Consider the following 12,590-nt stretch of genomic DNA (forward strand, 5'->3'; position numbering starts at 1 on the left):
TGTATTTTACTTACATGGAGGCTCAGGATCAGTTTTCACAACCTCACTTGGTTTAGTACAAACTGAATTGTTTTCTTCATTTGCACCACACACTTGTATTGTGTAAGATGTATCTGGTTTCAATCGGCCATTACATTCTGAATTTGTACCCGTTTGGCAAGTATTGTCGGCACCTTTATGCAAGAAAGTATATATAAAGTTGGGTATGTATCAAAGTATGGGTATAAATCGAAATATTCGGTAAAAAAGTTTAAGTGCATCACTGCATTTGCGGTGACAAAAAAACGTTCCCGAAAAAACTGGAATAGAATATGCTAGAATTATCTGTCAATAACTTTTCACCGCAGCTGCCTGAGTATTTTAAATGAGTTAAGCCTTTGAAATAGTATATTCATTTACACGCTATCACTAAAACATTTTTAAAATAAACATAAAAAATTTAGCATTGGCCAAGTATATGAAGAAATTTTATGGGATCAAGGGCCAAGGTAACATCCACCACTGAAAACATTATATTCTTTTGTAAAATCATCAGTTTCAATAATGAACTTACCAATAACTACACCATTGTTCACAACAGCTCGCTTTTTTCGATTACTGGTTTCGCAATCAACGGTCAAAGTAACATAAGGAGAAGAAACATCTTGTTGGGAAGATGTTGCCCAAAATCTTGATAAATCAACGCTGACTGAAATATTAATGATCAATATATTAGTCTTTCACCATGTTGTATATAGTAATCCATGAATTTTTTTTTATTTCAAAGACAAATGTAACAACAGACTTTAGTGACAGTGTTGTTGCAGAGATGAAAATCGCCATTCTAAAACCATTACTGATTGCAAGTTGCTTCTAGAGGGCCATAGCAAGCAAAATTTCCTCAGACCGATTTTGGCGTTGGTTTCAACTATTTTGGTATTGCAGATTGAACTGATTATCACAAGCAAATGCACACTAATTTACCCAGAGTGCAAAAATGGGAAAAATCTGGTTATTTCAATGAACTCTTATGTAAATAGTGTAGTAAAAGGAATACAAATAAATACATTTATATTTAGGAATATCATTTGAGTGATTATCCTTCCATTTACCTGTTGATCCACTTTGAGTAACTATATAAATCATTTTTGTGATTACACCTGTATCTTCATTGAATACAACAGACTTTTCTCCACAAACGTTGTTAACTGTGACAGTATAATAGGGAGGGTACGTCTCTGTATCGCTCGTATTTGTAAAAGATGTTGTATACTCCGGATCTCTGAGAGTAGGAGCTTGAAAGTGTAAAAAAGTACAATGTGTGAGTACATATATTTCATGATGTATTTGGCAGATTCCACATTTGAATGTTTGATATGACATGACAAGGAGTGCTTACATTTCAAAGTTTACAATGGTGTAAATATAAACATTTTGCATTTTCTGGCACCGTTAACTCAAAATCACTGACTGATTTATATAAATATCATATTGTTCAGACAGTTTTGATTTTATTATCAAATGCAAAAACAACAGGGGTCTTAACATCTACAATGGCATTCGGCTTTAAATCAGTTATATTGGCATTGCATTTACATTTTTCACACTAACAAAAATGTGTTGGAACATTTTATGACACAGAAAATAAACATTGTAATTAAACGATATTAAAAAAAACCTACTTCCTGCCCTTGTCTGCTGTGATAAAACTGTTCCTGAACTTGTTCCAGCTGCGGATACAGCAAATGCAGTTATGCTGCGAATATAGAGGAGAAATAAATTATCGGATGGTGGTGTGGACACAAAATACAAGCAATGACGGGTCTGAGTGAAAAGTCGGTATAAACTTTTATTGTGAGGTTAAAGAATTACAATTGCAGAAAATCAAACAGTTGCATTGACAAATATCTTCTATATATGAAAAGCAGCAAATTCAGTTGTAAATGAAACAACAACATTATTATGCGAAGGGAGAATTGTAAACCGTTTGACAAGCTGAAATACAGAGTGACAAAAAATCTCGGGTCATACGGTCATATTCTGGAGACAACATAACTTTTGTGTAAAGTACGCGAAGACTAGCGAAACGTTTGGGTACAATCATACACAGAAGTTCAAGTGAACACAAGTTTAAGTGTTAATCAAATTGTCCTCGTTTTTTAGAAGCAATTAAGAAATTTATGGGTTCTGTTTTTAATTAACCCTGTATATAATAATGCATCTGTCAAAATATGACAAAAATGATTTCCACATTGGCATATCCTTAATTTGCACATCCATAAAATCAAGTTTTAAATATGAATACACTAGTAACAAGTGTAACAAACTTGGTTATAGCTTTATAAATCCATCCTTAAAATTTAACATACTTGTATGTTGTATATGATGTGAGTTCACTCAGAACCACAGTTGTGTCAGTCGACGTTGCAGTCTGAGCAGTGCAGTTGGGACAATTAGCCTGAAATACATAAACATATATTAATAATATTTAAAATCGGAGATAAGGCTGTGATTTTGTAACTCTGATATCAACTTCAAATGTTTAAAAACAAAAAATAACAAGATAATTTATGGTGTAAAATTTATGCTTTTAAAGTTAATAATCACTGACATCAGATAATATTTTATTGCATTAATACCAGATACAGATGCATTAGGAACTTACAATGCACGAAGCTTATATGGTATATATATAACATTTATTGTAAGAAATAGTCTGATTACCGGTATATATGAAACTAAGTAAGATGTTGCTCCATCAACAGCTTGTATTGTCAGTGTAAGCTGAACATTACTATCACGTGCCACGGTGAATGACGGAGTTGCAGGTGCTGTAAGACAAATATATCACCTCTAAAATTCCGTTATGTTATATCTTATCTACCAGATTATTTTATTCAATTGTCTATTGAGATTATTTTAGTAGTTTTAGTGATTCCATGCAACTATAATTTTAGCTAGAAATGAAAATTTTGATTACTATAATTTTCCAGAGTTCAAATTGCCCTGCCAGTGTTAACTTGAAGTACCATTTAAACCAGTTTATACTGATAGACCAACAGCAAAAAAATACACAAATACCTGAGGTATTCAGTGTCAATCATTTGTTAGGAGTATTCATCTTGTATGTATTTACCGCTAGTTGCATATCATTATATTTGTTCAAAGCAAATATGTGAAACAGTTTGTATAAATCATAAAAAATGTTCACGTAAATTTCATACTTGATGTAACGGTTGTTCCTGATGGTGAAGCAGATGTCCCTCCCCCTTGTACGCTTGCAGTAATAGCAACAGTATAAACAGTATTGTCTTGAACTCCTGGAATCGTTACAGATGATGATGAAGATGTAGATGCTGGAACCTAAAATAACAATTCCGACGTAATGTTTCCGCATTTATCGAATGTAGATATGATATATCAGTGGTTCCCGATCGGGCCACGTAAAGAAGTTAGTGTCTCGCCACAATGCCAGGCGAAAAACTGATTTTCCTTTTCATTTCAGAAAACCCGTTCTTCCTATTGGCTCATTGCTCGATAAAGTTATTTTACGGGGTGTTTCCACTTTGTTGAGCATTAACATAGTAGGATTCGGAATAATACTGGAATCATAAACAGGGGTGCCCATGAGAAATGAATAACCCGGAAGTAGTCCACGGGCCATGAAGCTTGATAGAATGCTTTAAACCGGAAATACCAGCATATTTTATATTACTTTGCAGATAGCATCCAAATCTGCTTTTCCTCATTATTTGTAAACACTCCTATTCGTCGTAAATGTATATATATAGAAAAGTCTAACTCCCAAAATATTATAATTGTAAGTCTTTAATTTCCATTCGAAATTTCGACTAAACTGCCAACTTTAAATTGGTATATATATATATATATCATTTTGTATCTAAAAAAATGCATAACATTGTTTTGCGGAATAACATTATATTAAATCATATTCGTATATTATTTATATGCGCGTACTAACCGTCCCAGTCAAAGCTGTTCCATCTGGCGCTGTCAAAACTACTTCATAAGATGTAGGTCCAGTAATCGGGGTGCCGGCATTAAACGCTACAACAATTTCTCCCGGTACAGATACAGTTACTACATTGGTAACCGTGTTTGGAGCTGTGAACAGAATTGTAAAAGTAAAACCGTAATGTTATCGAGACTTAAAAAATATATAATTGAATATTAACTTGTCACATTTTTATTTAGGATACTTACGTCCAACTGCTGTAGAGAAGGTAAAATTCGAGGTTGATTCACCTCTCCCACCGCGAGATTCAGCGACCACGGAGACGACGTATTTTCTATGTTAAAATAAGAAATGATGAATATTATTATATTAAGAATAAGGCTACAATATTTACACATGACTATCTTGGGTAAGGCATTAGCTCAAAGAGCTTAATCATTTGTTGTCACACTGTGATTTTTGCCATTTGAAAATCAGTCATCAACATCAACCTATGCTGTTTAATTTTATGTTATTTTGAATATTACAACATGGAATATATTAGATTTTTTGTAAAAATTTCAAAACTTTACCTGTATGCTTGGAGGCCAGTTATTGTGTATCTGTTGTCAGGTCTAACTGTGAATGTTTGCTGGTCGTTCTCATGACAACTTGCGTCATTAAATGAATTGCAGTCATCGATATCTTGACTATGTTGATAAAAAAATATAAAATATGTTTCACAAAGTGATATATGTATATAGAGGGGAGTTATCAATACAGCAACCTGATAAATATGATGTCATACCAACAATATGTGATGCCAGTTTTTTTTAGTGTGGGTAGCAGGGACCTTGGAATTAGGAAGAAAAGTTGTAGTCGTATTGTATTACCCTGGGTTGAACTTGAAGAAGAAATTGGTAAAGATTTGAGTAGGAAATCAAAGTCATTATTTCCGAGTCAGAAACTTAACCGTTTTCATTATTGCTAACAAGATTCAAAATATACAATCATCTTAAAGGATATTTCTAAGTCGTGAAATGGAAAAACTTTCCTCTGCCTAATAAAATTAATAATATGTTACCTCACTGTTATAGTATAATTTGTGACAGCAATTAGAGTATTGTTTGGTGGCGTGATGACTGCGACTACTGTTGAACTGGTGATATCACTTATTGCAACGTCTTGAGGCACTTCAGGGACTGGATAGAAATTAAAAATGAATTTAATGGTAAACTCGTAATTTAGCCATACATAAGGTTTATTTTAATAGAAAAGAATTTGTAATTCTATATAATCTAATAAATTAAAACACGAAGACTCACCTAATTTTGGTGTGGTAACTGTGACTTGGTCTACTGGACCTTCACCAGCACTTGTGAATGCCGTCACACTAATGACATAATCAGTAAGAGACTGTGTTGCTGGGATTGTAAATGTGGTCACGGTTGTGTCACTTCCATCAGACTCAGATCCGGGAGTCCATTTCACACTGAATAAAATAGAAAGTTTTATTATACGGAGTTTGCAGACCGTGTTCTCACTCAGAGTGTATTTAAATAAGGTTGGTAATGCCGGACTAACAAAGAATTCTGTCATCCTGTCAAAAATAGTATTTTCTTATTTTGAAGTGGTTGTGCGACGAAACCTGGTTTTGAAGGGAAGGCATTTGAAATGCAGTATGAAAAAGAAGATGAATGTATTCCAAGGTAGAATAGCTTTGTAAGATATACTGTTCGGTATTGCAATGAGCAGTACACATGTCATAGATGAAATGTATCATCATACAATGACAATTGCACCAAAGTCAAATACTGGTTAATGTCAAGGATCAATATGCTGGTGGATGGAAGTTTCTCATAGCATTGCAGAAAACCTGTGTACAATTAAAAGCTCAAATATATTATTTTAGTTTTCTTACTTGTATTTTGTGATATCTCCATTAGTAGGTTGTGGTATTTCCCATGTTACTGTTATCATATAAGTTGAAGTTTCAAAAGCAGCTGCCAAATTTCTAACAGCAGTTGGTTTGTCTTCTGCAGTTCGGATAACTAATGCATCAGTTGCTGCAGCGCTACCGGCGTTTGTTCTTGCTACCACCTGCAAATTTTAGTAACCACCGAATGACTTTTGTCTTTGAAAAGATTGCACGCAACCTGATTACCAAGTGAAACGCCTGAGTAATGACTGCCGTCAATATTCATGTTTATTTGTTTGTGTTTGTGACTCGTTTTCTTTTTTCTTTGGTAAGTGAACGCGTTTAATACGTTTTAAACCTATTTTATTAGGTTTTGTTCACTTTCCAGATTCTTCGCCTTAATCTTTTGTGTATATGTGTTTATTTTGTTTTTGCGAATGAATCGAAATAAAATCTTATCTTATCTTATGATTGAGGTATTTATTTGTCATTTAAATAGGTTTGGATGATTTTTTCGAATTTTATCTTTCAGCTAAAGAGAGTAACAATCTACAGAAATATTACCCCCAGTCGCTGAGCATAATAATATATTCACCCCGGGGAAGAAAAAAAGCCAATAAAACAGTTTAATAATGGGGTACCAACAGTTCATATTAGATGTATGATTAGCTAGGCAGTTATTTGTTTCAGGTGCATGGGATTGATGGTGGACGAAGTCGTAACCGGCCAGCAATCACATAAACCATCCTAAAGCGGATTTTTGAATGAAGAACAATAAAAATAAATGTTTTTTTTTCATCTTATGCCTTACGTCGATGGTTCATATGAAAATAATACCGTTATGGTGTATTCTGTGTTCGGTGTCAATCCAGTAAGAGTCAATGATGATGTTGCTAAATCTACAGATTCAGACGTGGTGCCATCTGTGTATGTGACTTCATATGTTGTTTGTCCAACAGCTGGGGTTTGAACAGGCCATGATATTTCAATACTGGTTGGAGTAACAGCACCTCGTGTCACCGGATTTGGTACATTCGGAACTAAAAAATATTATCATAAAATTATTGAAACTATCTTGTTTCTATCTCTAACTCCTAAAAACAGGCTTGCAAATGTACCTTCTTCTTTGGTAAGAATAGTGATAGATGTTTCTTGACCAGCACCGGCACTGTTTATTGCTTGAATCTGCAATTGATATGATGTAAATGGAGGAAGTCCAGACAGCACAAAACTACGAACTTCTGCACCGAATGTCTGTTCTGTGACTGAAAATGAAAAAATAATATGAATATGATAATGGAGGTTTCAAAAATCTTGAAATACCACTACTGATCGCTGTACAGAATATCATTTGGGAAGAATTTTTGTGTACACAAGTTAGGCCAAAATACTTTCGCCAACAATGCATTTGATAGTTTTTTCGAAAGAACAAAGTCAAGCAATATGTAGCTTGTCCATTACTGTAGTATCAACCAGCTGAATGTTCATCTATCACATGGGTTGCAAAGTGTTACTAATGTAAGTGAACAGTACACGAGAATAACTAAACAGACAACTATTGAAAAAAATACATACATCCGGGTATTGTCGTCAAAGCTTTGACAATATATCCTGTTAATACTCCATTTTGTTCGAGAGCAGAAGGTGGCGTCCATGATACCATTGAAGTAGCTCTATCGTAAGTGAAAGACATAACAGCACCAGGAGCTAGTCAAAAAATATTTTTGTAAGTTAGAATATAAGAACAAAAGAAAGTGTGCAAGATATGTAAAGGTGGGAAATGAAGTTACAAACACGTAGGATTTTGGGAGATTCAGTATTTCAATCGAACAAATCTGACATAAATCATGAGGGGTGTGGTAAGTTGGGTATCTGAGCTCAATAATTATAATAGAATGAAATAAATGGCACATTCAATTTTTGTCAAACTCTATATATTTTTTCTCTAGCGTGTTTATAGTCCTAAACGTACTATATTTTTACATGCACAAACTAACTTAAATTTGTGTTTAGTGCCAAATAGCGATTTACATATCTCACCAACTTCTGCTGTGTTTACATTTGTGATAACTCTAGTTTGATCTGGAGGTGTTCCTGTTGAAGCAGTAAATGTAAAATTGTAAATTAGTCCTTCTTCCAATCCTCCAAATGTGGTCTGTTTTATTGTTTCGTTTGTCACCATCATAGTTACGGGACCTGAAATATATTTGTGGAAATAGATATTGATAATGGAATCCATTAATTTTAAGACACTCCAGAAGTATGTGTATCAATATGGAGGTAACTAATTTTGTTTGTCTAACACAGACAGTTTCGAACTCGTAATAAAACCAAAATAAGAAAAATCGTACCTAATCAGGTACACATACTACGGGAGTACCAATTTCAATGACTGATAAAACTTTCACTTCGTATTTTTTGCAAAAATTGCTGAAATGATATATTTTGAAACGCCAAAAATTGTAAAAAGTTTTGCTGGCTCAAAGTTTAAATTAAAACGTTTGAAATCACAATTCGAATTCGTGGTAGTCTTATTACGCATCATGTGAATTAGACTACATTTTGACGAAAAATGGAGAAAATTTTAGTTCTGAACAACACATAGTCAATTGTTGATCGATTGTAACCTTTCGTAAATTAACAATAATTCACTTTTGCAATGCGACGGAGAAAGTATTTTTGCAGAAATATCAAATCTTAATAAGCAGAGACTCACTTATACAACAACTCAAATAGTACGCTGAACAAAACCTAAGCTATTTTAAAGTAAGCATCAGTAGTGTAACAACAAAAAAGGCAATATGACAATCTCGGCGAGTTATAATCAACTCATCAAACGTTTTTTTACCGTGCATTGTTGACACAGCTGAAATAGTGACGGTGGTTGGTCCGACATAAGGTCCAGTGACCAGCTGCCATTCAACTCTCGCTGATGTGGTTGAAATCACAGTTGCACTTGCAAGGTCGAATGCATAAGGAGCTGCAGTAAATAAATACTGTTTATTAGATGATGTGGATTTTCAAGACAGGCTAAAAAAGAAGCCTTTAAAGTTTAGTGATGGAAACATGGAACCAATCATAATGATATAAAAATAGATAAATAAATTTTTGAGTAATTCATAGCAAGCAAAGTTGTTGTAGATATTACAGTATTACCAGAGTAAGTACAATATGATACATTTTAAATTTCACTATAGCCGTAGACTATGGTTTGTTTTTATTCAAAAGTCCGTGATGAAGAATAATGTTACCGGATGACAGGCCATGATTAACCATGCGATCGGACCGCTTATTAAAAAATGCGTTTTTACACAGAATTGCAAAATTTGATTATCCCACAAATAGAAAACAAACTTTAGACTCCAACACTATTTTATTTATTTGAAATGTAATTTATTTCCACTTACCTCCTGGTGATGTTCTTGCTGAAACAGCTGCAGCTGAAGTGGATCCTGCTCCTGTCATAGCTTTGACCACAACATCATAAGTTCTATAATCTCTTAATCCAGTTATAGTATAACCGGTGGTGGATTGCGCTGGAGATTCGGCACTAGTTGAAGTTTCTCCATAAGTAGCATGGTCCTATAATAAATCACAGATATATAATTACAGAAATAGGTGACGGCTTTTTAAAAAAAAAAGTTTGCATAATTTCAATGCGATATAAAATGATTTTATGAAACGAGTTTGAAAATCAACTTATTTGAAAAGAGAGAAAAGAGAAACAAACATTAACACACTATCATTTTCAGAGCTTGAGTAAGTTTTTTACAAGCTTTGACGAATCTGAGGTCAGACTGATCATTTAACTACCCCTAGGCTTAGAGCAAAGTGAAAAGTTTTGAATCAAATTTGACAATAATAATTAAAGTTTCGCTACCGAAATCTTGTTTAGCTCGATGCAGTTGTCAAAAATCTTGTAAACCACTGGGTGATCCAAGATTTACGTGAAAATTCTCAAAATCACAGCCCAAAATCGGACATAAAAAAGAGCAAAGAGTATACATAATAACATACTTACAGTTGATGTGTATGCCACAGTGTATGTGACAACACCATTAAGTTCAGCAGGAGGAGTCCAAGTTACCGCCAAAGATTTAACACCAGGAACCACATTGACATTTTGAGGTGCAGTTGGAACTGTAAAACAACGGAATTTTTTAATAAATGTCTCACATCCTGTGAGTATATGAAACATAGCGGAAAAAGGACTAATTCAATAAAAATCAGAGCAACTCGTACATTATTATTTAACCGGAAACTTCTGCTCCACCATATTTAAGAGATTTAAATTTATTCCAAAAAACTTCGTTTAAAAAAATTCAAATTTTATGATTTCGAGTGATTTTTAAGACAAAAATTTCAACCATACCATCTTCCAATGTTCTGCAAGTTATAGTTCCGGTAGAATAAACAGCATTGTCCCTCGAAGACGTTGCTACTGTTATTGTAGCCGTGTATGACGTAAAAGGTGTCAGGCTGCTGTAGGAAGCAGTTGTGTCTCCCAAAACTTTACTTGTTGTTGAGCCATCAGTAAACACAATAGAAAATCCCTAAATTACCATCGTACATGTGTTACTTTTGGACTACAGACTACAATCTCCTGATACTGGATATCATTTTATAATTATGAACTAATTAAGTCCAAAACATATTCTGAAATTCGCTTTAAAGTTCAACAAAAAGACGAAATTATACGCTTTGTATTTTACGACTAGGTTTTAATATGCTATTGATGATGATTTCGTGGAAATTGATGTGATGCATTTATTCACTCTATTACACCAGTATTTGAAAAAAATGTAGAATTACCTTTCAGAATGAAATTATTTATTTATTTTTGCTGTGACAAAATCAAAAGCCATACGTCTAATTATAATATTTCTATGGTGTAATTTTTAGAACTACACTACTGTACTGAAAATCATTAATCTCGGTCTGGAGAATGAGTGAAATAGAGCGACTGAAAAGTAGGAATGTTTTTATCCGAATAATTTGCCATTAGCCAATTAATAAATTCTATCTTAATATTAATGTGGTTTTCAAAAAGCCCAAGGACTCAAATTGAATATTTCACTTACGCCGATAACTGTTTCGTCAATTGCCCATTGTGACTGAACACCAAAAGTGATTTCGGCAGATCTTTTATTCGGGTTGCAGGAAATTGTAGGTTTAACGTGAGCTGTAACAAAAAGGAGTTTCTTCGTATTTATTACACAATAATTTCAACTAAAAAATAAATATATATCAAAAAAACAGGTTGAGTCAGTTCTGTGGGTCTGTAATATCTGTAATATATTTATTTACTAACACAGGCAAATGGAGATTACATATATCCAAAATAAAAATATAGTCAAGATAATTTAAAAGAATTCGGTGTCTATTGATTTAAAGTGATACAGAAAATGTGAAAGATTTAGGAAATATACCGTAGCTCTATGTATCATATCACTGGTTCAAATTTGTATTAGACTTTTGTGATATTTAAAATGTAGACTCACGTTGTTCACAACTTGGTCCTGTCCAATCTGTCGCAGTACAGTCACATGCATAAGTAAATTCTCCATCCGAACATTCGCCCCCATGTAAGCAAGGATTAGAATCACAATTATTGCCATCTGGAAAATAATGAGAAATGGTAATATCATATAATCGCTCATGGTCATCATAAGCTAATCCGAATCGCCAAATTGTGACGTTTTCAAGTATACGGACAAATTCATAATGAACAACAAACCTTTTTCTATTTCAACTTGGAATCCTACTTCTTTTCGTACTCGATCAGATATAAAACTTTGCCAAACAATATTCTGTGTTGGGTCACTGGTATTTCGAACTTGCGCGGGCCGTGGACCGCTGGCAACAGATCCGCTGAGAGTTAATGCTAAAATTCTAAAAAGAGTATTATTTTATTACACATATTCGACAGCAAAGACATGTTAAAAGGATAAAGTATACGTCAAAGAGGGAGAATTAGGTAGAGTGTAAAAACAGAACAAAAAAGGGAAACTGGAAAAGTGAAAGAATCGGGATAAAAAAAGGAAAGCTGCAAAAAGTACAAGGCATAGAAATAAAATGAACGACGAAGGAGAACTCGAGCAGATAAAAAGGATGTTTTTTGAGAGTTTGAGTGAGAAAATTAGGACGATAATATAAAATTGTAGAAAAAATATTATTGGAGTATATTAAACAAAATGTCCATTTCTTACAAGTTATTTTTCTGAGTATCATGATCTTCTATATCAATGTCGCCATATCCGGTGTCCAGAGACGACTCTAGTTCAACTGTTTTAAAAACTTTGATGTTCTGTCTCCATCGTGGAAAAGGACTCAAATCAAATGACCAATATGCAAAGATTTGTTCATTATCACTAGTTGTAGGAGTCGTAGGGAAGTTCGTTGACTCAATCAAACCTTCGCGATGCGGGCACTGTACTCTGGATGCAAAGCTTGTCCACGGAGTACAAATTTCACCTAAAAAGAAACATCACTCTAAATTGAAGTCACGAGCGACCCCCGTCTTGCCAGTAGCTTAAGCTAGCAGGAAAGCAAATATTTGTACGTCCCCTATAAGATATATAGTTTGTTAAAACACGCGAAAACCTTGATAGTTAGTGATAGTGCAATCCAAATATGGAGTAGAAATTCAATGATATTGCATCAAAATTGCCTTGGCATAACGTTTCCTCATATGGCATATTCAAATTTTCTATACATGGCGTATGCCACTAATTGGGA

At 33.8% G+C, this 12,590-nt stretch overlaps 1 protein-coding gene across 2 annotated transcripts in view; it reads right to left on the reverse strand.

The window, feature by feature from the left end:
* LOC120339564 (uncharacterized) overlaps positions 1 to 12,590 on the reverse strand; it is a 40,774-nt gene that overhangs the window by 2,766 nt on the left and 25,418 nt on the right. For both annotated transcript variants that reach the window (XM_039407721.2, XM_039407720.2), the window contains exons 27-51: positions 12,062 to 12,326; positions 11,590 to 11,744; positions 11,354 to 11,470; positions 10,934 to 11,034; positions 10,225 to 10,405; positions 9,874 to 9,992; positions 9,260 to 9,434; positions 8,701 to 8,832; positions 7,893 to 8,048; positions 7,428 to 7,559; positions 6,971 to 7,117; positions 6,690 to 6,892; positions 5,856 to 6,034; positions 5,260 to 5,426; positions 5,019 to 5,136; positions 4,528 to 4,644; positions 4,204 to 4,289; positions 3,962 to 4,104; positions 3,204 to 3,342; positions 2,704 to 2,810; positions 2,349 to 2,437; positions 1,662 to 1,735; positions 1,092 to 1,274; positions 554 to 688; positions 15 to 173 (exon numbers count right to left, since the gene is read on the reverse strand). In XM_039407721.2, coding sequence (XP_039263655.2) covers positions 15 to 173; positions 554 to 688; positions 1,092 to 1,274; positions 1,662 to 1,735; positions 2,349 to 2,437; positions 2,704 to 2,810; positions 3,204 to 3,342; positions 3,962 to 4,104; positions 4,204 to 4,289; positions 4,528 to 4,644; positions 5,019 to 5,136; positions 5,260 to 5,426; positions 5,856 to 6,034; positions 6,690 to 6,892; positions 6,971 to 7,117; positions 7,428 to 7,559; positions 7,893 to 8,048; positions 8,701 to 8,832; positions 9,260 to 9,434; positions 9,874 to 9,992; positions 10,225 to 10,405; positions 10,934 to 11,034; positions 11,354 to 11,470; positions 11,590 to 11,744; positions 12,062 to 12,326 — 3,579 coding nt within the window. The remainder of the gene's footprint in view (positions 1 to 14; positions 174 to 553; positions 689 to 1,091; positions 1,275 to 1,661; positions 1,736 to 2,348; positions 2,438 to 2,703; positions 2,811 to 3,203; positions 3,343 to 3,961; positions 4,105 to 4,203; positions 4,290 to 4,527; positions 4,645 to 5,018; positions 5,137 to 5,259; positions 5,427 to 5,855; positions 6,035 to 6,689; positions 6,893 to 6,970; positions 7,118 to 7,427; positions 7,560 to 7,892; positions 8,049 to 8,700; positions 8,833 to 9,259; positions 9,435 to 9,873; positions 9,993 to 10,224; positions 10,406 to 10,933; positions 11,035 to 11,353; positions 11,471 to 11,589; positions 11,745 to 12,061; positions 12,327 to 12,590) is intronic.

The sequence above is a fragment of the Styela clava genome, chromosome 9 (assembly GCF_964204865.1).
Source record: "Styela clava chromosome 9, kaStyClav1.hap1.2, whole genome shotgun sequence".
In the NCBI taxonomy this organism is placed as follows: Eukaryota; Metazoa; Chordata; class Ascidiacea; order Stolidobranchia; family Styelidae; genus Styela; species Styela clava.